This window comes from Camelina sativa, chromosome 9 (genome assembly GCF_000633955.1).
Source record: "Camelina sativa cultivar DH55 chromosome 9, Cs, whole genome shotgun sequence".
NCBI classification, from domain to species: Eukaryota; Viridiplantae; Streptophyta; class Magnoliopsida; order Brassicales; family Brassicaceae; genus Camelina; species Camelina sativa.
The window spans coordinates 23,859,254-23,881,928 of record NC_025693.1 but is presented as its reverse complement, the minus strand read 5'-3'; the positions used below and the strand labels follow the sequence as shown (position 1 = coordinate 23,881,928).

General features: G+C 37.0%; 3 protein-coding genes and 1 long non-coding RNA gene across 6 annotated transcripts; 1 reads left to right on the top strand and 3 right to left on the bottom strand.

Moving 5' to 3' along the window:
* LOC104715643 (aspartate--tRNA ligase 2, cytoplasmic-like) lies at window positions 763-7,286 on the bottom strand. Its single transcript, XM_010433036.2, has 10 exons — window positions 6,899-7,286; window positions 6,723-6,833; window positions 2,457-2,573; window positions 1,937-2,227; window positions 1,748-1,858; window positions 1,610-1,663; window positions 1,446-1,525; window positions 1,205-1,320; window positions 1,004-1,118; window positions 763-889 (listed from the first exon to the last, which is right to left on the bottom strand). The coding sequence occupies exons 1-10, from the start codon at window positions 7,268-7,270 to the stop codon at window positions 763-765; spliced, it is 1,494 nt and encodes a 497-aa protein (XP_010431338.1). The 5' UTR covers window positions 7,271-7,286.
* Window positions 2,902-3,740, bottom strand: LOC104711967. Its single transcript, XR_755457.2, has 3 exons — window positions 3,465-3,740; window positions 3,339-3,384; window positions 2,902-3,176 (listed from the first exon to the last, which is right to left on the bottom strand). It is a non-coding gene; the product is annotated as an uncharacterized LOC104711967 (long non-coding RNA).
* On the top strand, window positions 7,533-10,070 carry LOC104711968 (mitochondrial substrate carrier family protein B-like). Its single transcript, XM_010428753.2, has 7 exons — window positions 7,533-7,980; window positions 8,198-8,374; window positions 8,475-8,624; window positions 8,720-8,821; window positions 9,177-9,247; window positions 9,366-9,433; window positions 9,568-10,070. The coding sequence occupies exons 1-7, from the start codon at window positions 7,702-7,704 to the stop codon at window positions 9,801-9,803; spliced, it is 1,083 nt and encodes a 360-aa protein (XP_010427055.1). The 5' UTR covers window positions 7,533-7,701; the 3' UTR covers window positions 9,804-10,070.
* On the bottom strand, window positions 10,205-14,659 carry LOC104711966 (serine/threonine-protein kinase ATG1b). 3 transcript variants are annotated; one of them, XM_010428751.2, is made up of 13 exons: window positions 14,176-14,659; window positions 13,790-13,907; window positions 13,633-13,691; window positions 13,329-13,393; window positions 13,043-13,136; window positions 12,884-12,964; window positions 12,676-12,784; window positions 12,264-12,336; window positions 11,817-12,187; window positions 11,363-11,727; window positions 11,021-11,267; window positions 10,856-10,926; window positions 10,205-10,654 (listed from the first exon to the last, which is right to left on the bottom strand). In XM_010428751.2, exons 1-13 carry the CDS (start codon window positions 14,425-14,427, stop codon window positions 10,430-10,432), a joined length of 2,130 nt encoding a protein of 709 aa, XP_010427053.1. In that variant the 5' UTR covers window positions 14,428-14,659; the 3' UTR covers window positions 10,205-10,429. The 3 variants fall into 3 exon arrangements, with proteins under 3 accessions (XP_010427053.1, XP_019084861.1, XP_010427054.1); XM_010428752.2 differs by having other exon boundaries at window positions 10,430-10,654; window positions 11,363-11,724; window positions 14,176-14,427; XM_019229316.1 differs by lacking the exon at window positions 14,176-14,659 and having other exon boundaries at window positions 13,329-13,374; window positions 13,790-13,822.

Below are 22,675 nucleotides of genomic sequence, written 5' to 3'. Positions count from 1 at the left end.
ATATATATATATATATATATATATATATATTTTGTTATCATGTTAACTGAATACATAATTAAATTGACAATCTCAGATGAACAGTATTATTGGCCAGAACAGATGAATACATAATTAAATTATAAAGAGATAAAATAATTTTGTGTCTAATGGCATTTCTGTAGTTAACATAAAAAAAAGGAGATAAAATAATTTTGTGTCTAATGGCATTTCAATAACATAAAATAATTATTTTATCTCTTTATAATTTAATTATGTATTCATCTGAGATTGTCAATTAGACACAAAATACATAATTAAATTGACAATCTCAGATGAATACACCCTAATGTCTTATTGATATATATATTGGCCGGAACAGTGTTATTGATATCATATCATTGATTTTATAAAGAGATAAAATAATTTTGTGTCTAATGGCAATTCTGTAGTTAACATAAAAAAAAGGATAACTAAGGAAAAAAAAATAAAGAGAGAAGAGAGAACTAAATATGAAATAAAAAGGGCTACAGATATAATTTTTTTTTTTCTGGGGTTACAGATTAATATAGCCCAAGAAACAATCAAACGAAAGTGTGCAACCATGACTTACTTACTCGACAAAGTCTATGTAACATAAGCATTCACACAGCTAGAATCAAGATTCACTTTATAACAAGGACAAGAAGATGGCAACAAGTACATTCTAAAAATTTTCACAAAAAAAAAAAAAAAAAAGAAAAATTTTNAAACTCTCAATAGCAGCTTTGAGTTGAAAAGACATTAGGGTGTAAGCCTTTGGGGGTCGCGAGGGAAGAGCGATGTTTTCCGGATGTTGTTCAGTGCACAGAAAAGCATGATCACTCGCTCCAGCCCAACTCCAAATCCACCGTGTGGAGGCGCACCATACCTGTCAACAACATGATGATTTGTATCAATTGTCTCTGCTTAGAGAAACAACAACAACTCAGATATAAACAAGTGTACGGAACCGATCGAGCTGGTTCAGTTTGTAACATTTTACCTGAATGAATCGATGTATGTGGATATTGTCTTGACATCAATCCCGCATTCCCCTGCACGTTTCTCCAAGACTTCTGGGATATGGACACGTTGTGCTCCTGATATGATCTCCTCACCTTAGGACAGAGAACACATAAAGTTAAGTATCAAAATGTGCAGTAACGTAATTAGTGACAACAGACAAGGTAAAAAAGAATAGCACCTCTGATGAAGACATCAAAGGAGTTGCTGTAAAGAGGATTATCAGCACAAGGCATTGTGTAGAAAGGCCTAACTGCCGTAGGATACCGATGCAGAATATAGAATTCAGTGTTGTACCTATCGAAAACAACAACACCATAGTACGTTAGAACCAACTTTGTAATTGTGAGATACATAACTAAATTTGAAAATGACAAATGATATCAAACAGAGCAGAGCGGTAGATAAAAGTGATGTATTACTTTTCCAATACAAGCTGGCCAAGTTTTCTCTCAGATTCAGTGTTTAGATCACCAAAAGGATCAACCTCCACACCAGCTTCCTGTCAACAAATCAATTATTATTGGTAGTCCATTCGAAAAACTCAGATAAAATACAAAAAAAAAAAAAAACAAGTCATATATACCTTAAGCATTTGAACCCCTTCTTCAAACGTTAACCTCAATGTCTTTTCAAGAAACTGCATATTAGCACCAATTAATCAGAATCCAAAAAGATACAAAAACTCATTTTTCTGTCTTTCTTATACTGCACATGGTTTTACCTTCAAAGGTTCAAATGGGTATTGCTTTCCAACAGCTTCCAGTTCCTTTTTGCACTTCTCGTTCAAACTAGTGAATATAAACACAAATAACTCGTCCACAAGGTCCATTATCTGCACAAACAAGAGATATTAGCACTACTGCTGGCAGAATACAAGATACTTGATGAGTGAATAGCGCAGTATTCTTACCTCAGAATAGTGTTTGTGAATCTCCATCTCCACATCAAGACCCACAAATTCACACAGATGTCTATGAGTGAAGGAGTCTTCTGCTCTGAAAACAGGACCAATCTCAAAGACGCGTCGCAAGTCACCACATATAGCCATTTGCTTGTGCAGCTGAGGAGACTGAGCTAGACAAGCAGGCTGTCCTTTGCATTCCAACCTAAATACAGCAGAACCTCCTTCACTACTACCGGCCATGAGTTTCGGTGTGTGGATACCAACAAAAGCTTTGGATAGTAATTTTTCTCTGAAAAACTAAAAAAAAAGTGATAGCTAATTCAGTAAAGCAACATAGGTAGAACAAAGTAAACCATATCGCGGAAAGATCAAACCATGCATGCTACTGATGATAAAACACTTCTATAGTGACTCCTATCCTAGTCATGAGGCATACACAAATATTTTTACCAAACCATCTGTTACTAAAAGATATGCAAACAAATGATCTCCTCTTCCATGTTTTTAAAAAGATCAAGGGCCTTACATTTTCGACATGGCACACAAGGCGGAAGATGGCTTGATTAGCAGGTGTTCTGATGTCAATCACTCTATTATTCAAACGTGTATCCTGATTGACACGAGGAGCTGCCTTTTTATTATCCTGCAAACAACAGCTTGTGTGAACACCATGATAGAAGCATATATAAGAAGAAGGCACAGGAAATATTGTACCAGCTAACTCCAACTAATTAATCTAGGGGTGGGCAAACGGGTTAAACGGGTCGGGTTATTCGGTTTAAGCAAAATTCGGGTTGTTAATAATGTCACCGAATTGAACCGAAATTAATTTCGGTTTCGGATCGGTCGGTACTCGGTTTGTTCGGTTCGGATACCTGATTTATATTACCTTCCGAGATTAGCAGAAATTGTTCATATTTCGGTTAATTTAACCCGAAATAAACCTGTTGAAAGAGAAAACAAAGGAAAACAAGTACAAAAGCTTAAAAATATGGTTGCTTCTCATCTAGGAAGCTTTACAAACCATTAAAGAAGCTGCTCAGCTAGCATTGTATCAAGTTTAAAGCTAGCATTACATCATGTACGTTAGTAACTATTAGAAAGTTGTAGAAGTTACACGAAGCATGATAATCTGCATCAAAAAGTACTCAAAAAATCGGCTTCCAAGTCAGTTATATCCAGTCCTCTGTTAAGGCTGCCAATCCGCATCCAAAAGTAGGCAAAAGAGCAGCTTCCTATCTACTACCTGTGCACCATGAAAACCATAACAAAAGACTTAACAAATCTAATAAAGAAACAAAAGCAAACATAAACTTAACAATGTAAATCAAATACATAATTAGAAACTAGAATATAGACTTTAATGCAAGACACAAGTAAGCAAACACTAAACTAAACACCTACGTACCATACTTTGTAGAATCATGGAGGAGCTGCCACTGAATTCCGAGAATCTACACAAGAAAAGAAGAGAAATTACAAAAGATTCCAGTATCAAATTGAAAACATAGTAAAGAAACTTAGTGATACTTACCAAGAGATTCCAGAAACTCAACCTCTTCCAACATTTGCACCAAGTTTGATACTTGTGCTTCTGACTTATATGAACACCTTAGCCATTGCTGTGCACATATCAAAACCTCAACCATGTAAGGAGTTAAGGAACTCCTATAAGAGTCTAACACTCGACCACTTGTACTAAAAGCTGACTCAGAAGCCACTGATGAGACTTGAATTGCTAGAACATCTCTAGCAAGTTCTGACAAGATTGGGAACTTAGAACTATTGCACCTCCACCAACTGAGAACATCAAAAGGTAACCCCAAACTGTTTTCAACTCTTACCTCAGTTTTTTCAGTCAAATAGGCCTGTATGTCATTGCAGCCGGGTTCTTTTTTCTTACAACCAACCAACTGATTGTAAAGTGACTCCATCAGCTCACAATCATCATCATCCGAAATGTCACACATGACCGTAGGCTCAAAATCTGGAGGATCTGCATCGACTACTGGTTCACTCAGCCTAAGACTATAATCTTCATACAACTGCTTCATTGCACTTGAAACTGAAGACTCAAGTTGCTTACTTTCTACTGTGTCCTTGCCATAGAGCTGTTCGAAGCAGAGTCCAGCAAACTCCATTTTGTTGCGAGGATCAAAGGCACTGGCTATAATCACTAGAGGATTCATGTTATGCAATCCATCCCAGTACTTCTCAAACTTGTGCCTCATTACATAACCTTGCTTTCGGATCTCCAAATCAGGACTAGAAGACTTAGCGGTTAGATTCCTCTCAATGTCAACAATTTCACTGTAACACAATGTAGAAGTTACTGTCTTTGAAGCTGAGAATGTCAAAGTAGCCTTGTAGAACACTTTCAGAAATTTAACCAATCTTGAAGCTTCCTCCCAATCAGCTGATGTTGGTGGTCCAATCCTTTTTGCTTTCTCCTTCTCATCTACTTCTTCGAAGTAGTCACAATACAACTTATCTTCACTCGCCATTTTCTCAAACGCTACCCTCAGCTTGATAGCTGCAGTTAGCATCAGATAAGTTGAATTCCAGCGTGTGACAACATCTAATGGCAAGCTGCCTCTACATACCTTTCCTGTCTCACACCTCATTGCAAAAGATCTAAGTCTACTAAAGGATGACCTGACATACTTGACTGCATTCCTTATAGCAACTATACTAGAATTGGCCTTCTTCAAACCATCCCCAACAATCAGATTTAGTATGTGTGCACAACACCGCATGTGTAGAAAATCACCACCTCTGACTAGTGCTTCTCCTCCTCTCAGCCTTAACGCATCTGTGAAAATTTCCAGCGCCTTGTCGTTATTCTTTGCGTTATCAACAGTGATTGTAAAAATCTTCTCAATCCCCCAGTCGTCTATGCAATCCATCAATTGTCCAGCAATAGTATCTCCCTTATGATCTGTTACAACCTTAAAACTGAGGATTCTTTTCTGCATTTCCCACTGAGCATTAATCCAGTGCGCTGTGATCACCATATAGTTGGTAGAGGTTGTAGGAGAAGTCCATATGTCTGTAGTCAGAGAAACCCTCTGGTTCGCAGCAGTAAACTGATCCTTCAAAGCTCTCTTCTCTTCCAGATAGAGTGCAACAATGTCTCTCATACAAGTCCTTCTCGAGATAGTCTTGTAGAGAGGTAACACATTGAAACAGAAACGTTTCCATCCCTCAGACTCGACAAACGAAAACGGCAACTCACTGACAACAACCATTTCATTAACAGCTCTCCTAAACATAACCGGATCAAACTTGATCACCTTCAGATTCCCATTACTGTCACCACTGAGCACCTTCTGTTTTTCCTTCTCATCAAAATCCTTGTATTGTTTACACCTAGCTAAGTGGCCTATCATCGGACTAGTTCCAGCTGTTTTTGAATCACAACCGATCTCTGCAGCGCAATACTTACAAAAGCTCTTACTAGAAACATCATCCTTTTCCAGAAAATGTTGCCATATGAGCGCCCTTTTAGCATACTTCTTCTTTCGAGGTCTTGGTGGTTTAGCAGCAGCAGTGCCAGGTTCTTTACGAGTGTTCCCTGTTAGAACCTCTTCAGTAGGTTCAGGTGGAACCGGCGGCTCCATCTCATTGTGCTCTTCATTCATCTACAGAACATAAAACACACAATCAGCGTTTACAACCATTAAACAACCGATATACATGCACAACAGATAACACAAGGACCATAAACAACAGACAAAACTCACATAAACAGACTTATTTGAAATTATAAAAACCAAACACAACAGACAACACAATAGAACACAAAGACCATAAACAAAAGACATAACTCACATAAACATACTTATTTGAAAGTTCATCAACCAAGCTCTAATCGACTAATCCTAATATGTTGCAAACGATATACAATTATATATATACACAAGTAACACAACAGAACAAACAACCCAATACAAACACAATAAAATAGAACACAAGGACAACAAACCAACAAGACAAAGCCGATAACAAAAGACAAATCCGATAATATGTTTAAAAACTGAACCTTAACCCTAATAAGTAATAATGTAATATGTTACAATCGATAAACAAACACAATAACCCGATAACAAAAGAAGAAAAACTCTAATTTTGAATTATAAACCCTAACCCTAAAATTTCCCAAATCGATTTCGATTTGGGAAATTTTAGGGTTAGGGTTTATAATTCGAAATCACAGATTATCAAGAGGAATGAATGGTAGAGAGTAGCGACAACCTCTGCTTCTGAAGTCTAAACCCTAACCCTAAAATTCCCCAAATCGAAATCGATTTGGGGAATTTTAGGATTAGGGTTTAGAATTCAAAATCAAAGATTATCCAGATGAATGAATGGAGCAAAGAAAAACGAATTATTGATTAGAAAGAAAGAACAAAGAGGAAGAACTAAACTTACTATAAGAGATTCATAAGCTTTTAGGTCAGAATTCGCAAAAACCCAATATCTTCTTTGTTCTTTTGTTTCGCAAGAGGCGGATAAGAAATGAGAAAACACGGGTTACTTAGGGTTAGTGAGAGTTATTATCCTTATATATGGCTGCATAATCTCGGTCCAAGTAAACTAATCCGGTCCAATTACCGAACCGAACCGAACCGACATCCGAATTTTCTAATTAATTTGACCGATTGGTTTGTCCCTCTCTAACTGGTTGGTACCGATAACCGAAAACATTCGGTTTTCTCGGATCGGTTTATTCGGTTTGCTCCATTTGCCCAGGCCTAAATTAATCTCTGAAACAGTAACCATATATATATACCTTAAGAGATTTTTCAATGTCTTCTTCACTTCGGGCAGCATCCTCCACAGTAATTGGTAATCTTGTCAAGGCTTTGTTGACGCAGTACACTTTTCTCATTTGAATCTCAACCTGCAATAACATAACCGAATCAATCAAACGAATTGAGAGGAGGAGGAGAAGAAGAAAACACAAACCTGCTGCGTAGTTCCCTTGACAGGATCCTTGGGAATAACAACGACACCGATGACATCGACAAATGATTCGCAACTGAGCTGCTTGAGGTATTTAATCATAACGTCAGTCTCCTCCGATTGCTTGGCAACGCACTGAACAGTGAATCCACTTTGCCTCAAGATCAAAAACAACACTTTGCTAGACTTTAGACGATTAATTCGTCCTCTGATCAGAACCTCAGATCCGGCCATCTCTTCAACCAAATCGCTCACATCGGTCCACTCTTTGCCTTCAACAGCCTCTCTCCATTTCCCTGCTTTCGGATCCGCCGTCGATTGCAACTCGTTAAGAGTCACGTCGCCGTAGTTACTGGAAAACTCTTCGAGAGACATTGAAGCTGCTGTGAGAGATGATAACACAGAAAAGTTGTATTGCTATCTGCCCCCTTTATTAGGGCTTTTTGTACACATGCACATGAAGACTCATTATAAACCGGTTTAAATTATTTAATCAAATTTGTTTTTTTTTTTTTTAATTATTGTCTGAACCAACAAATGTTGCGAGGTGTTTGACCAAAATACCCTTCTGCCTTCACCGACCAGGTTTTAGGGGTTTTCCTATAGGGTTTACTACCTTCTCCATCCATGGTTTGATTTATTTCAAATCTCCGATCGCAAAATTCAAACAAAACCATTCTCCACGTTTGATTTCTTTTCAGTCTCCGGTCGCGAAATTCAAATACAAGAGAGATTCTAATATAATTGATGCGAATTCAGCCGAATCATCCACAAAGTAATCTAGGAGGAGAGATAGAGAAACCAATATGGAAGCTAGAGTCGGTGTAGTGGTGGAAGGAGGACAGAGAGCTCTTAATACGGCCACCGCCACCGCCAGCGTTGTCGACGCCGGAAACAGGAAGCTTCTGTTACAGCAACAACCGCAGACTCAGACGCAAAGCTGCCATCACCAAAGTAATAAACAGTCGTTGAATCAGCAGCAAGGGCATTTCGGTACCGTCGAGCGACTTGTCGCCGGAGGAATTGCCGGCGCTTTTAGTAAGACTTGCACCGCTCCTCTTGCTCGCCTCACCATCCTGTTTCAGGTACTCTCTTCTTTTTTTTTACAGCTTAGTTAATGTTGAGGCATCTGAGTTTTGATGCTTGTTTGATTTGGTTGTGTGCGGGCTAGTGTAAGGATCCTTAAATGAAAGATAAAAAAGGAAACTTTGACTTACCCTGTAAGGACTTTATTATATGAATGATTCGTGAGGTTTGAGGAATGGTATGATTTTGTTGTTGTGTTTGATATGTTATCTTCAGATACAAGGGATGCAGTCGGAAGCTGCAATTTTGAGCAGTCCAAACATTTGGCATGAAGCTTCCCGTATTGTCAAGGAGGAAGGTTTCAGAGCATTTTGGAAAGGAAACATGGTTACTGTAGCTCATCGGCTTCCCTATGGCGCAGTTAACTTCTACGCATATGACGAATACAAGAAAGTGAGTGCGTTCAAGTCTCTTTTATTTTAGACTGTGGTCTGATAGCTGTTTCATGCTGATTCGTCTCTCAGACTTGCCCTTGCCTTTTTTTTGTTTACAGTTCTTCAAATCAAATCCAGTCTTGCAGAATTATAAAGGAAATGCAGCTGTGGACACTTCTGTGCACTTTGTAAGTGGTGGCTTGGCTGGACTAACGGCTGCTACAGCTACCTACCCTCTCGATCTTGTAAGGACACGGCTCTCTGCACAGGTAATTGTGTTATCAAATTTTATTTTAACTCTTGACATAAGCAGTGTTATTTGTCTTCCCTTTTCTTGAAAGCATTTTTATTTGATCCTTTCCAGAGAAAGACAATCTATTATCAGGGTGTTGGGCATGCCTTCCGTACCATTTGCAGAGAAGAGGGAATTTGGGGTTTCTATAAAGGACTTGGTGCAACATTGTTGGTACGTTTTATTTGCTTACCCTTGTTCTTCTGAATGAACTGTGCTGATTGTTAACTCCTTGGTAGTGTTGAATTAGTCGGTATAGGTAGCCGTTTAGCCAATACCTCCCACTGCAATTTTCCTTAAGGTGCCTGCTAGTGTAGATGGGAGTGTCCTAGGTGGTCCAAATATCCAATTAGGCTGTCTAAATAGGTGGTTAAAGCACATGATAAAGGGACGTATATGTACTAAGAATTTTAATCCTTGTGTAAGCTGTTCAGTTAAGAGTATAGATATGATCTCTTGATAATGCATACCATGCTGAGGATCAAAATGGCTTATCTTTAAGCTTCTTGGTACATCTTTTAAATTGCAGGGTGTCGGTCCAAGCCTTGCAATCAGCTTTGCAGCGTATGAGTCTTTTAAAACATTTTGGCGCTCTCATAGGTAAATGCATCTTTATTTTGGGATTTGAATATCAATATTATTGCCTAGTGAGTTTGTATGTCCAATAAAAGTCGAAATTTATCCTATCATAATACGTTTGTCTTCAAACTTGTTTCAGGCCTAATGATTCAGATGTCACGATTAGTCTTGGTAGTGGCAGTCTCTCCGGAATTGTTTCCTCGACAGGTTTCTTATCTGATCTCTCCCTTCTCTCTAGTTACCATAGCTTAAGTAACTCAAGAAAATTAGATGAGTCATGGCCTTTTTGGTATATACATTACATGAAAGTTTTGTTATATTAAAATCGATAACTTTTGTAGCGACATTCCCATTGGACCTGGTGAGAAGAAGAATGCAGTTAGAAGGAGCTGGTGGGAGAGCGCGAGTGTATACCACGGGACTCTTTGGAACATTCAAACACATATTTAAGACAGAAGGCATGAGAGGGCTATACAGAGGAATCTTACCGGAATACTACAAAGTGGTTCCTGGTGTTGGCATTGCCTTCATGACATTCGAGGAACTTAAGAAGCTCTTATCATCCGTCCCTCATTAGTATTGTCTTATATACTTTAGTGTAAGCTGCTTTATAGAGTTTGGAGAAGAAGAAACAGAACACAATTTTCCCTTCGGTAGTAGTTTTTTATTATCTTCCGGTGTATAGTAGTAGTTGCAGTTTTTTAGGTGTTAAGATCTACAATTTTTTTTACTCATCCATTAGCATCTGTCACTAGATAACAATTTTGCCTCGTTCGAGAGCTCTGTCATTGATCCAAGCTTTATGCTCTTTGTATCTCTTAATGAGTAACAATTTTGATGTCTACACAATTGCGTTTTCGAATGAGTGACATTGTACAATGTTTCGCTAAAACAAAGCATATTTGAGAAATTACAAATGAAAGTTCAATCATCGACTTGGCAATATATATTAGAGTATCCTTAGAGCATACATGGAAATCTAAACAAATTCATGTCAAGTATATTAAAATTAAATGAATCTGTAGAAACAATTGATGAGCGTCACAACAAAGAGAATGTTACAAGTCCCTCCGGATTAACCCCAAAAGAATTAAGAATAACTTTTCCATTTTTGGCTGTACAATTAAATGATTACAATTTACATACACTTAACAAACAGACAAGAGACCAGAGAATCATTTCAGATTTGTTTGTTCCTCCTTTTCATTGCTTCTGAGGATATGAAGTTCTTCTATGTGATTGAAGATGTTTTAATCTGCTTATGAGCGAGTCAATATATGTTCTGATTCGATACCGTACTGAGTTTGTGAGTGTTAAAGGCGGATTGAGAATCAGAGTCTGCGCCTCTACTACTAGGAAGACTAGCAAACGCACCGCTTTCGAGTAGAGGTTTCCTGCGTTCTCTGCATCTCCCATCACTTCATCTACCTGCAATTGTCAAAACTCTGAATTCTCAACAAAAAGAGGATTTTTCTACTCTTTAAAGACTTAAACCAAAATCGTATCAAACAAACCAATTCACAAAAATCAAAAACCGGGTTGGGCACTCCTAGTTGTGAATGAATGTAGATAACAAACAGCAATAACCAGATTCGTTTGGGATTTTTCATCAAGGAAATAGAAACTTACTCCTCCACTTATGCCGAGAGTAAGAGCTGCTTGAAATATTATCTCCATTGCATCCGGCATCTTTATTTTATCTGCAATGATGTTCTCTGTATTTTAATGATTCTGATTAATAATAAAAAACGAGAGATTGTCTCAGCAGTTTGGTTACTCCAAGAAAATGCGTACCAGATTCAATAAACTTGGCAAGTTCTTCAGCACGCTCAACCTCCTGGACAAATTCTTTCTGAATCTGAGACAATATCTTCTCTGATCCTTCGTGGCTGATATTTCTTCTTACTCTGTTAATGTCTTGGCGCAGGTTTCCTTCTGTACCCGAGACTGCCTGAGTATGACAGATATGCAGTGCTTGATTCCAAATTGCAAGAACCACCAGTTGGATCGAGAAAGCTTCTAAATGCTTACCAGTTTCATCCTATGATAAAAGAATCATGAAAAGAAAAAGCTCAGAAACTCAAGTTAGCAAGATTTTGTGCCAAACTTTATATAACTACATTTCGAGTTGCTTACCCTTTCATGAACCAATTCTGCTACTGCTGCTGCACACTTTTGTAAAGACCGGATTCTTGTCAAACTGTTAGTTGATGGCTGTTCAAAAGCATCTACAAGATCCAGAGAGCCATGGGAAGTACCCGGGATATAATTCTGACTCTCCAAGCTTCCAAATCGACTAATGTTGTTGCCAGTGGCACCAGCTATTGGCATAGGAGCCGTTAAAGTAGATACATTTCTCTTGATGGACTCTACAGGAGGAGAATGTGATTTGAATGGGTAATTGAAAGGCTTCGGAGAACCAGACGAAGATGATGGTATATCAACCGGTGGTCCAGATATCAGAACATAATCTTGATCCATTGAGTCTGGAGAATCCCCTACTTCAGAACGAAGTATATTAGAAACTGAGGCATCTTTCCAAAGGCAATTTTATTTTTATGGGCTAAGCAAATTATAGAAATTTGATTACCTCTTCCTTGAGTACTAAGTGATCTGGTATCAGGCAAGCTTGACGGTTTAAATTGGCTTCTATCTGATAATCTATGGCCTTCAAACTTGAAATTAATGGTTTCAGCTCTATGACTGACTCTACTATATCTGGAAGTAAGTTCCATGTTTTTCAAAGGACTAGATGCTGCCTCCCTTCTCTCAATACTAAATCCGTAAGATGACTTCATGGGAGAAGTATGTTTAAAAGATGAAGGACTTCCCTCAGGTCCACTAGAATCATCATCTAAAAAGAACGGCAAACAGTCTTCTTGAGAAATGTCATCCATATTTCTTGAGGGACTGCTACCAGATGAATGAAAATCATTCATTGTTTGTGAATCTAATCTACTTCTGCAACATCAATCATCATCAATAAAACAGTTTGAACCACAAATTATAGAAGAAACTAGTCTAGCACCGGATCTACCTTGTGAAATCATATGATTGTTTGCCCGAAAGAAAAGGATGATGAAAAAACTCTTCAAACGTCAAACGTTCCACTGTCAGACAGAATATTTCCACAAAAGAAATGTTAAAAACTAACAAATAAGGACCCTCGAAGCACTTTTAAGGGTAACAAACACATAGACCTAGGAGATGAAGAGAGCTTAATGGTAAAACCTCCATATAAAATCAACACCCAGAGTGTTTAAGACACACCCAACTTTTACTGGACATTTTCAAATTTTTTGGCCATACTTTTTAACAAAACAAAAACTGTGACCATGACAAAAAAAACTAAAATAGCCCGACTTGCCCATTCTCTTGTTACTTTTTCAAAATTAAATTGACCCACATATGCTAATAGAATCTGGAAGTTTATTTACAAAGATGCTTACCTGGATTACGACGCAGTAGCTTCTGGCATAGATCTTTACAGTCAGTACTCAAATCTCTACAGTCTACTGGAAAATGTAAGTCAGTAGATCTTATAATGTTCTGGAGCAACTGTGGACATTAGATGGAGATCATGTTAGCCGATAATGCATTCACCGAAACACAAACATTTACATATTTTAGATCTTCATGAAACTTGATATACAAAACCTGAATTTGACTGTTTCCTGTAAAAGGGGTTCTGCCAGTCACAAGTTGAAATAATATAGCACCAACACTCCAGAGATCTGCCTGTGTGTCAAGGAAGATTATAAGCAGGATATATGGTATAAGAATGACCTAGGTGGCATATAGAAACAAAAGTCGCACCTTTGCATCATATTTTTGAAGCTGCATAATCTCTGGGGCCATATACAGTGGTGAACCACATAAAGTTTCTGCCAAACCCCTAGGCTGCAACGATCTGAGCTAAGAAAGGGTGATGTTTAAGTGCAAATTATAAACTCAAAGGGGTGTAATAAGAATGCTAAAAAGAAAGCAATTACCTAAAACTAGATATATAGATACAAGAAAAGCAGAAGGAAACCATAAAAGACCAACTCTGACCATCACATCACACTAATTGTTTGTGTAACAAAGGCGCTGACGACAGTACCTTGCAAATCCAAAATCAGCAATCTTCAGAGCTGCATCAGTATCATCTGTGGATAGAAGAAGATTCTGTTTCAAGAACGAAAGAACCTTAGCAATCGAATTTCAATTTCAGGGAAAAAACTCTATCTCTGCTAGTGAGAAAGAAGAAAACATATTTTAGTGGAACCTAAAAGATTATACTTTCTACAGCGTCCAGAGTACAACCCTTTGAGAGAAAAAATCATTTAGCAAGGGCTCTGTCACGTATTGTCATGATCTAATTGACAAGAGAAGATCATATCAGGGTTTTGAGTTATCAGACATACCTGAGGCTTTAAATCACGGTGAATGATATTATTGTCACGAAGAACTTGCAAGCCAGCCGCTATTAGCCAAAAAAAAATCCGATTAAAGAGTGAGAATGCGATTCTACAGCTTCCAAACAAAACAGCAAATGAAGAAGAATCTTTCGCAGAGTTTTACCTAACTGCAGCATAAAATGCTTAGCAGTAGCTTCAGGAACACTTCCATGTTTGTGAATATACATAGACAAATCACCTCCTTTACAATACTCCAACACCAGATTTATCTTCCCAGGAGCCTATATAATAAAAACAGAAAACCAATCTCACCACAATTAGACCTTTCTACAGTTTAAGCATTTACCATTTCCTACACAAATGATCATCTTCGGATCTCGAAAGTGCTAAGCATCTAATAAAGCTAACACATTTAACAATCTCACCGAGAGAGCAATGGCAGCTTATACGAGCTACATCATTCCATATCCTGACTGCTCTCTAGTTCTATGCTTACTAGACAACGAAAGAGAACTCACTCAAAACAACAAGAGAGAAATATAAAAAAACCTCGATCATGTCGATAAAGCGGATGATGTTAGGATGATTAATCTTCCTTAAGATAATAATCTCGGACATAAGACTCTCTTGCAACTTCTTATTAAGCCTAGCCATAGCGATCTCCTTGATAGCAACAACGGTGCCATGGACAAGGTGCCTCCCTTCCCAAACCACAGAAAACGAACCCGACCCGATTTGTCGACCCACCGCGTAATCGCCGATAACCCTTCCGCTTCTCCCCGCCGCCGCCGACTGAGCCATTTTTTTCCTCCGGACGAAGGAGCAAAAAAAAATCAACTCCGGAGATTCGAAATTGAGCTGCAGAAAATTAAAATCTTCTTTTTGGGATTTTCTCTAAAACCCGCTTTGAGTTGAAAAATAAAAGAAGAACAAGAAGAGGATTTAATTTTAATTGAGGCGTATTCAGATAAAATGATGTACGATATGACAAGAAGAAATGAAAGATTTATTAATTTGAAATTGAATTCAGTATGCAAAATGTTTTTTTTTTTTTTTTTTAATTATTAATTTACAAAGGAATCAACTTGTAAAATGACGCCTCTGGTTTTTATATTTATTTATACGTTCAGAGATGATGATGATGATGATGATTTGTGTAATTAATTTAAAATTACGGCTGAGTGGACATAATGACAGGATGATTAGTGGTCTTAATCTACGAACGCTCATCGCTACAGCCTACAATGCCTACCCCAATCATCTTACAATTGTAATCATATTTTACCTTAAACAGATCTATAAATTATTATTATTCAATTTTTTTTACAAAATATTCAATTTTTAAAATAAATTAATACTCCCTCTGTTTCATATTAAGTGTCATTTTTGTATTTTTCACACAGATTAAGAAAATCATTAAATTTTCTGTTTTACCTTTTATAAATACTAGGATGTCGGCCCGTGTATTGCCGCACGGGAAAGTAAAAACTTGAAATGATTAACATTATTAATTTTACATTTCAAGTAAAAAACGGAACAAAACATTTGTTGGATCAAAACATTGCAACTTTATATAAACAAAGAGTAACAAAAAGGTGTGAAATAAAAAGGTGTAAAAATTATTAGATGTGATCTTTGAAATACTGAGGTACAACAAAGAGGTATAAACATAGAGGTATGAAATAAAAAAAGGTGTAAAAATAAATAGATGTGATTTTTGAAACATGGAGGTACAACAAAGAGATGCAAAACTTAAGAGGTGTAATTTTTGAAAGATGGGGACACGACGAAAAGACACAATTAATAATATGTAACTGTTGGGATCATTAATAATCTTAAACCGTTAGATGGAAAAGTGGAACTAATCTCATCCATTGGATTAAAGTTGACACAAAAAAAGTGGGTTTGCTATTATATATTTAAAAAATTAAAAAAACACTTCAATAAAACAGTTCTTCAGTTTTACTTATTAACTTGTAAGTTTTGAAAATACTCAGTAAACAATTTTTTGAAACTTGTTTATGTTGTCCAGAAAAGTTTCTATATAATAAACAAAGAGGTGTAAGACATAGAGGTGTGAAATAAAAAGGTGTAAAAATTAATAGATGTGATCTTTGAAACATGGAGGTACAAGAGATGTAAACATAGAGGTGTGAAATAAAAAAATTCGTAAAAATAAATAGATGTGATTTTTGAAACATGGAGGTACAACAAAGAGATGCAAAAATTAAGAGGTGTGTTCTTTGAAATATGGGGGTACGACGAAAAAACACGATTAATAATTTGCAACTGTTGGGATCATTAATAATTTTAAACCGCTAGATGGAAAAGTGTGTGCGGTTTTCACTAGATTGAAGTTTATACCCGTATATCCACCATATATTAGGAATTGATTTCCCACTTATGTCTATGAATCGGTACCATCATGTTCTTCAATCAACAACAGCAAAAACGAAGTCGATGTGGTGAAACATGTGATAATAATATCTCACCTTTTGATGTTTTCTTCTTTGGGTTAAACACTAATTTTAGAAATTACTTGCATTTTCTTTTTTTTTGCAGATTCCAGATCACTCTAAAAGTGACTGTTATACATTATGTTTTAAAAAAATTGTATATACAGATTAATTAGAAAGTTATCAAAGAATAAATAAGTTACCTTTAGTAGATCTTTTCTTTCTAACTTGACTTGTCATTTGGTCGTGCTTACGCTTTCTAGAATTTGATTTTGTGTTGTCACAAGTATGTCTGACTTTTTTTTCGACACTCTCTATTTCCATGCTCACTTGTAATATTTCTATATATTATCAAAATGTTTGATACCCAGAAAGTATAAGAAATTAAAATTCAACTAAAATTTTAAAAACTTTATTTACAAAAGAATTGAAACTAACCTGGATCATTTATATCTAATGGACATCCTACATTTAAAAAACGATTTTTACATTTATACCATGTTTGTTAAAAAAAAAATAGGTTAAATAATAGAACATATATAAATTTATAATTATACCATGTTTGTTAAAAAAATTTGGCTTAGCATCACTGCATATCATCGTGCCTCTCGTATCTTGGTTTTGGTTTTTCCAGAAAGTCAAAAAATAAAATCTGCACATTGAGAATTAAAAACATTAGCCATGCAAAAAAATATAGCACGCGTATTTATTCAACGAATCAAAAACATGAAAACCAAAAAGGCTAAAAATATTGAAGAGACTAAAAGTTTACAAAACTAAGATTAATGTATGAACTTAGTAGTGTCGACTAACAATAATAATAATCTAACCGAAGAAACACTACAGGTCAGTGAAAATATTAAATTACCTTGAAGTAGAGATTGATGCTTGTTAGTTAAAAAACACTTCAATTAAACAATCTTTTAGTACTCAGAAAACAATTTTTGAAACTTATGTTGTCCAAAAAAGTTAATATATAATAAACAAAGAGGTGTAGGACATAGATGTGTAAAATAAAAAGGTGTCAAAATTAACAGATGAGAAACATGGAGATACAACAAAGAGGTGTAAGACATAGAGGTATGAAATAAAAAGGTGTTAAAATTAAGAGGTGTGATTTTTGAAAGATGGGGGTGTAATGAAAAGACATGAATAATAGGTACAACAAAGAGGTGTAAGACATAGAGGTACAACAAAGAGGTGTAACATATAGAGGTGTGAAATTAAAAGGTGTAAAAATTAATGGATGTGATTTTTGAAACCAGGAGGTACAACAAAGAGATGCAAAGACTAAGAGGTGTGATTTAAAAGGTGTTAAAATTAAGAGGTGTGATTTATGAAAGATAGGGGTGTAATGAAAAGACATGAATAATAGGTACAACAAAGAGGTGTAAGACATAGAGGTACAACAAAGAGGTGTAACATATAGAGGCATGAAATTAAAAGGTGTAAAAATTAATGGATGTGATTTTTGAAACCAAGAGGTACAACAAAGAGATGCAAAGACTAAGAGGTGTGATTTAAAAGGTGTTAAAATTAAGAGGTGTGGTTTTTGAAAGATGGGGGTGTAATGAAAAGACATGAATAATAGGTACAATATATAAATCCTCTTTTTTGATCTTTCACTTTTCTTCTTTGTTGATCTTCTGGTAGATTTGTACGACAACATCGTTCATGGCTTATCTTTTTCATAATTACAGATATAATTTTTGTAAGGTTTTTTTTTATACCCTTTTTAATAATATAGTAGAGAGTCTAGAGAGACCAAGTAATTTACATTTTTTTGTTTGTTTGTTTTACGTTTACATGCATTTGTATGTTCTAAACTTCTAGGATAATAACATGAAGAAACAGTCGTGACCCATAGACTGTTGGATAAACTTCAAAGACTTAAAAGACCAAGACATCTTTACCAAGGAAGATAAGGACAACAAAAGAAGCTTAGGACAATTCCTTAAAGGATTAAGAGTTAGTTTAGTCCAAATAGAGTTAGGAAATAAAACTCTATATATATCATTGATCAAGTTGTGATCAAGATATAAGGAAGAGAGATAAAAACAAAGCTTTGTTTTTACACGAGATTGTCTACTTGAATGAAGAAAGGGTTATTCCGAAAAACTACACCAAGGAGGATGGGATGTGGTATCTAGACAATGGAGCTAGTAACCATATGACATGACATAAGAATTATTTTGCAGAGCTCAATGAGAACATTGGAGGTAAGGTAAAATTTGGAGATGGTTCTTGTGTAGAAATAAGAGGTAAAGGATCAATAATTTTTCAGAGTAAGGGAGAGGAACAGGTTCTAGTGAATGATATTTACTACATTCCTGACCTCAGGAGCAATATCTTGAGCCTAGGACAGGCTACAGAAGTTGGCTGTGATGTGCGAATGAGAGAGAATTGGTTGACTGTTCACGATCCAAACAACAGACTGTTGGTGAGAGTTCTGAGATCAACTAATAGACTGTATAGAATCAGTTTTAAGGTAGGAAGACCAGTTTGTTTACATTCTCGTATAGAGGATGAAACTTGGAAGTGGCATGCTAGGCTTGGCCACATTAATTTTAAAGCTTTGAAAGCTATGTCAACACAGAAGATGGTTCATGGCTTGTCAGAGATTAAAGAAGAGAAGAAGCTGTGCGAATCGTGTATTGTTGGGAAGCAAACACGGCAGTCGTTCCCAAAAGGCACACTGTATCGAGCTTCTAAGCCATTAGAGCTTCTTCATGCTGATCTATGCGGGCCTATAACACCTGCAACCTTAGCACATAACAGATATATATTTGTTATTGTGGATGATTTTTCAAGATATATGTGGTCTGTCTTGATAAAAGAGAAAAGTGATGCATTTGGGAGCTTTAAGGCGTTCAAGAGTAGTGTGGAGAAGGAACTTCGAAAAGAAATCATTACTCTTAGAACAGACAGAGGTGGTGAATTCACTTCAAACGAGTTCAATATCTTCTGTGAATCAGCTGGGATAAGAAAACATCTGACAGCTCCGTATACTCCACAGCAGAATGGCGTAGTGGAGAGGAGAAATAGGACTCTCATGGAGATGACAAGGAGCATTCTCAAAGCCATGGAGGTTCCAAACTACTTGTGGGGAGAAGGGGTTCGTCACAGTACGTATGTGATTAACATGATACCTACTAAGGCATTAAACAACATTACTCCGTATGAATGTTTGCGAGAGAGAAAGCCAAACATTGATCACCTGAGAGTGTTTGGGTGTATAGCTTATGCTAAGGCTGATACTGCATGTCTTAAGAAGTTGGATGACCGTTCGCAGTCGTTAGTTCACCTTGGTATCGAACATGGATCCAAGGCATATCGACTGTACAACCCGACAACTAGAAGAATTGTAGTCAGCAGAGATGTTGTTTTTGATGAGAAAAACAAATGGAGCTGGAACAGAGCAGAGATCAGAGATAACAGAGAACCGGGGATGTTTCTTATGCAATGGGGAAACATAGAGGATACTGGAAAAGGACCGATATCAACGAACTCTGCAGAACGAGATCAAAATGATGAAAACAGAGCAGAATCAGAGGATGATTTAACTCGAGAAGAAAGAATTGAAAACAGAGTTGAAGATGAGGCCATTGTTACTCAAGAGAACCAACAAACAACTTTAAGAAGATCAGAACGACAGGTTAAGAAACCAAAACGGTTTGAGGATTATGTTTTACTTGCAGAAATTGAAAGTGAGATAATGCTTTTAATGATAAATGATGAGCCACGTTTTTATGCGGAAGCTAAAGGAATGCAAGTCTGGAGATTAGCTTGCAAGGATGAGATTGACTCAATCAACAAGAACAAGACCTGGTTACTTGTTGATAGACCACAAGGTGTGAAGGTGATTGGTCTCAAATGGGTTTTTAAGATCAAAAGGAATGCAGACGGTACAATAAACAAACACAAGGCTAGGCTTGTTGCTAAAGGCTACATGCAGGAGAGTGGAGTTGATTTCGAAGAAGCCTTTGCTCCTGTAGCTCGTATGGAGACTATAAGGATGTTGATAGGAATAGCTGCATCAGAAGGATGGGAAATTCATCATTTAGATGTAAAGACAGCTTTCTTGCACGGTGAGCTGAAGGAGGATGTTTTTGTGGATCAACCGGAAGGTTTTGAGATCAAGGGGGAAGAACATAGAGTTTACAAGCTGTCAAAAGCTCTATACGGTCTTAGGCAAGCTCCCCGAGCCTGGAATACTAAGTTGGATCAAATTCTGAAAGAATTGGGTTTCAAGAGGTGTTTGAAAGAGACTGTAGTGTATCGAAAGGAAAAGGAAAAAAATCTATTGATTGTTGCCGTGTATGTTGATGACCTGTTCATCACGGGAAACAATCTCAGATCGATTAAGGAGTTTAAGACAGGGATGTCATCAAAGTTTGATATGTCTGATCTTGGTAAACTCACGTATTATCTCGGAATAGAAGTGCATCAAGGAGGTGACGGTATCACCATTAAAAAAGAAGGTTACGCACTAAGGATCCTGAGAGAAGCTGGACTACAAAGCTGTAATTCGACTGTAATCCCAATGGAGTTTGGACTACAGGTCTCAAAATCTCTTGATGAAGCAGAGATAGATCCCACTCTGTTTAGAAGAAATGTTGGTTGTTTAAGATATCTGTTGCACACTCGACCTGATTTGTCTTTTGCAGTGAGTGTTGTGAGCAGATATATGCAGAGTCCAAGGAAGCCTCATGGAGAAATTATCAAGCAGATTCTGAGATATCTCAAAGGTACATCGTCTTATGGTCTTAAGTATAAACGAGGAGGTCTAAAGGAAATTGTTGGCTTTAGCGACAGCAGCCACAACATTGATCAAGACGATGGGAGAAGTACTACAGGGCATTTATTTCTCTTTGGTGAAACTCCGATCACATGGTGTACAAGGAAGCAAGACACGGTTGCTATGTCTTCATGTGAGGCTGAGTTTATGGCAGTAACAGAAGGAGCTAAACAAGCTTTGTGGCTGCAGGATTTACTAAGCGAGGTTACAGGGAAGAAGGAAGCACAAATCATGTTGTATGTTGACAACAAGTCTGCAATTGCACTTGCAAAGAATCCAGTGTTCCATGGGAAGAGCAAACACATACATAAAAGGTACTACTTTATCAGAGAATGCATTGAGAGGGAGCTCATCCGTGTGGAACATGTACCAGGGGTGGAACAAAAGGCTGACATCCTCACCAAGGCACTGGCTAGAGTAAAATTTGCAGAAATGAGAAGCTTGATAGGAGTTCATGAAGTGAAGAAAGAAGATTTGAAGTTTAAGGGGGAAAATGTTGGATAAACTTCAAAGACTTAAAGACCAAGACATCCTTACCAAGGAAGATAAGGACAACAAAAGAAGCTTAGGACAATTCCTTAAAGGATTAGGAGTTAGTTTAGTCCAAATAGAGTTAGGAAATAAAACTCTATATATATCATTGATCAAGTTGTGATCAAGTTGTGATCAAGATATAAGGAAGAGAGAAAAACATTGTTTAGTTTTGAGAGGAGATTTTCTAAGCAATGAAATAAGAATGGTTTTCTTATAATTCTACAAAGTCTTTCATATCTTATATTTGGTATCAGAGCATCTAGGTTTGATTCAAACAAGTTGTGATTCGATAAAAGAAGCCGTTAAAATTGAACCACAACTATGGGAGAAATAATTGAATCATCACGACCAAAGGAGCTAGAGAAAGGAATCTCTCTGCAGTGTCCCCTTCTGACCTCCACGAATTACACAGTATGGTCCATGAGGATGAGGATCATGTTGCGTATTCAGAAAGTGTGGGAGACAATAGAACCAGGATCGGATGATCAAGAGAAGAACGACATAGCTACTGCTTTGTTGTTTCAGTCGATTCCAGAATCACTTACCATGCAGGTTGGTAACTTGAGTACACCTAAAGCGATATGGAACTCAATCCAGTCTAGGAATCTTGGAGCTGAACGTGTCAAGGAGGCTCGTTTGCAGACACTCATGTCAGAATTCGAGAAGATACGAATGACAGAGGGTGAGAAGGTCGATGTTTTTGCTGGAAAATTGTCAGAGATCGCAACCAAGGCAGGAGCACTTGGTGAGGTCATTGAAGAACCAAGACTTGTGAAAAAGTTCTTGAATAGCCTACCTAGAAGCAAGTTTATTCATATGGTAGCCTCACTTGAACAAGTTCTCAACCTTAACACCACAAGCTTCGAAGATATAGTAGGAAGATTAAAAGCGTTTGAAGAAAGAATTGCAGGAGAAGGACTACCTGAAGAAATTCAAACGAAACTGATGTTCTCTAATTCAGATCAGTATCAGACAAGCTATAGCAGTGGTAATAATAGTTTTCGAGGCAGAGGACGTGGTAGAGGGAGAGGCTATGGAGGAAGAGGTTACCGAGGAAGAGGCAGAGGAAGAAATAACTCGCAGTACAACAATCAATACAACACACAGGACCGATCTAATACTGAACAAAACAAAACACAAGACAAGAAGGAGAAGACTATTATCTGTTTCTATTATGACAAACCGGGTCATTATGCCTCGCAATGTCCGGAGAAGGTTCAGAGAAATCAAGAAGCTAACAAAATTGAGACTGTAGAAACAG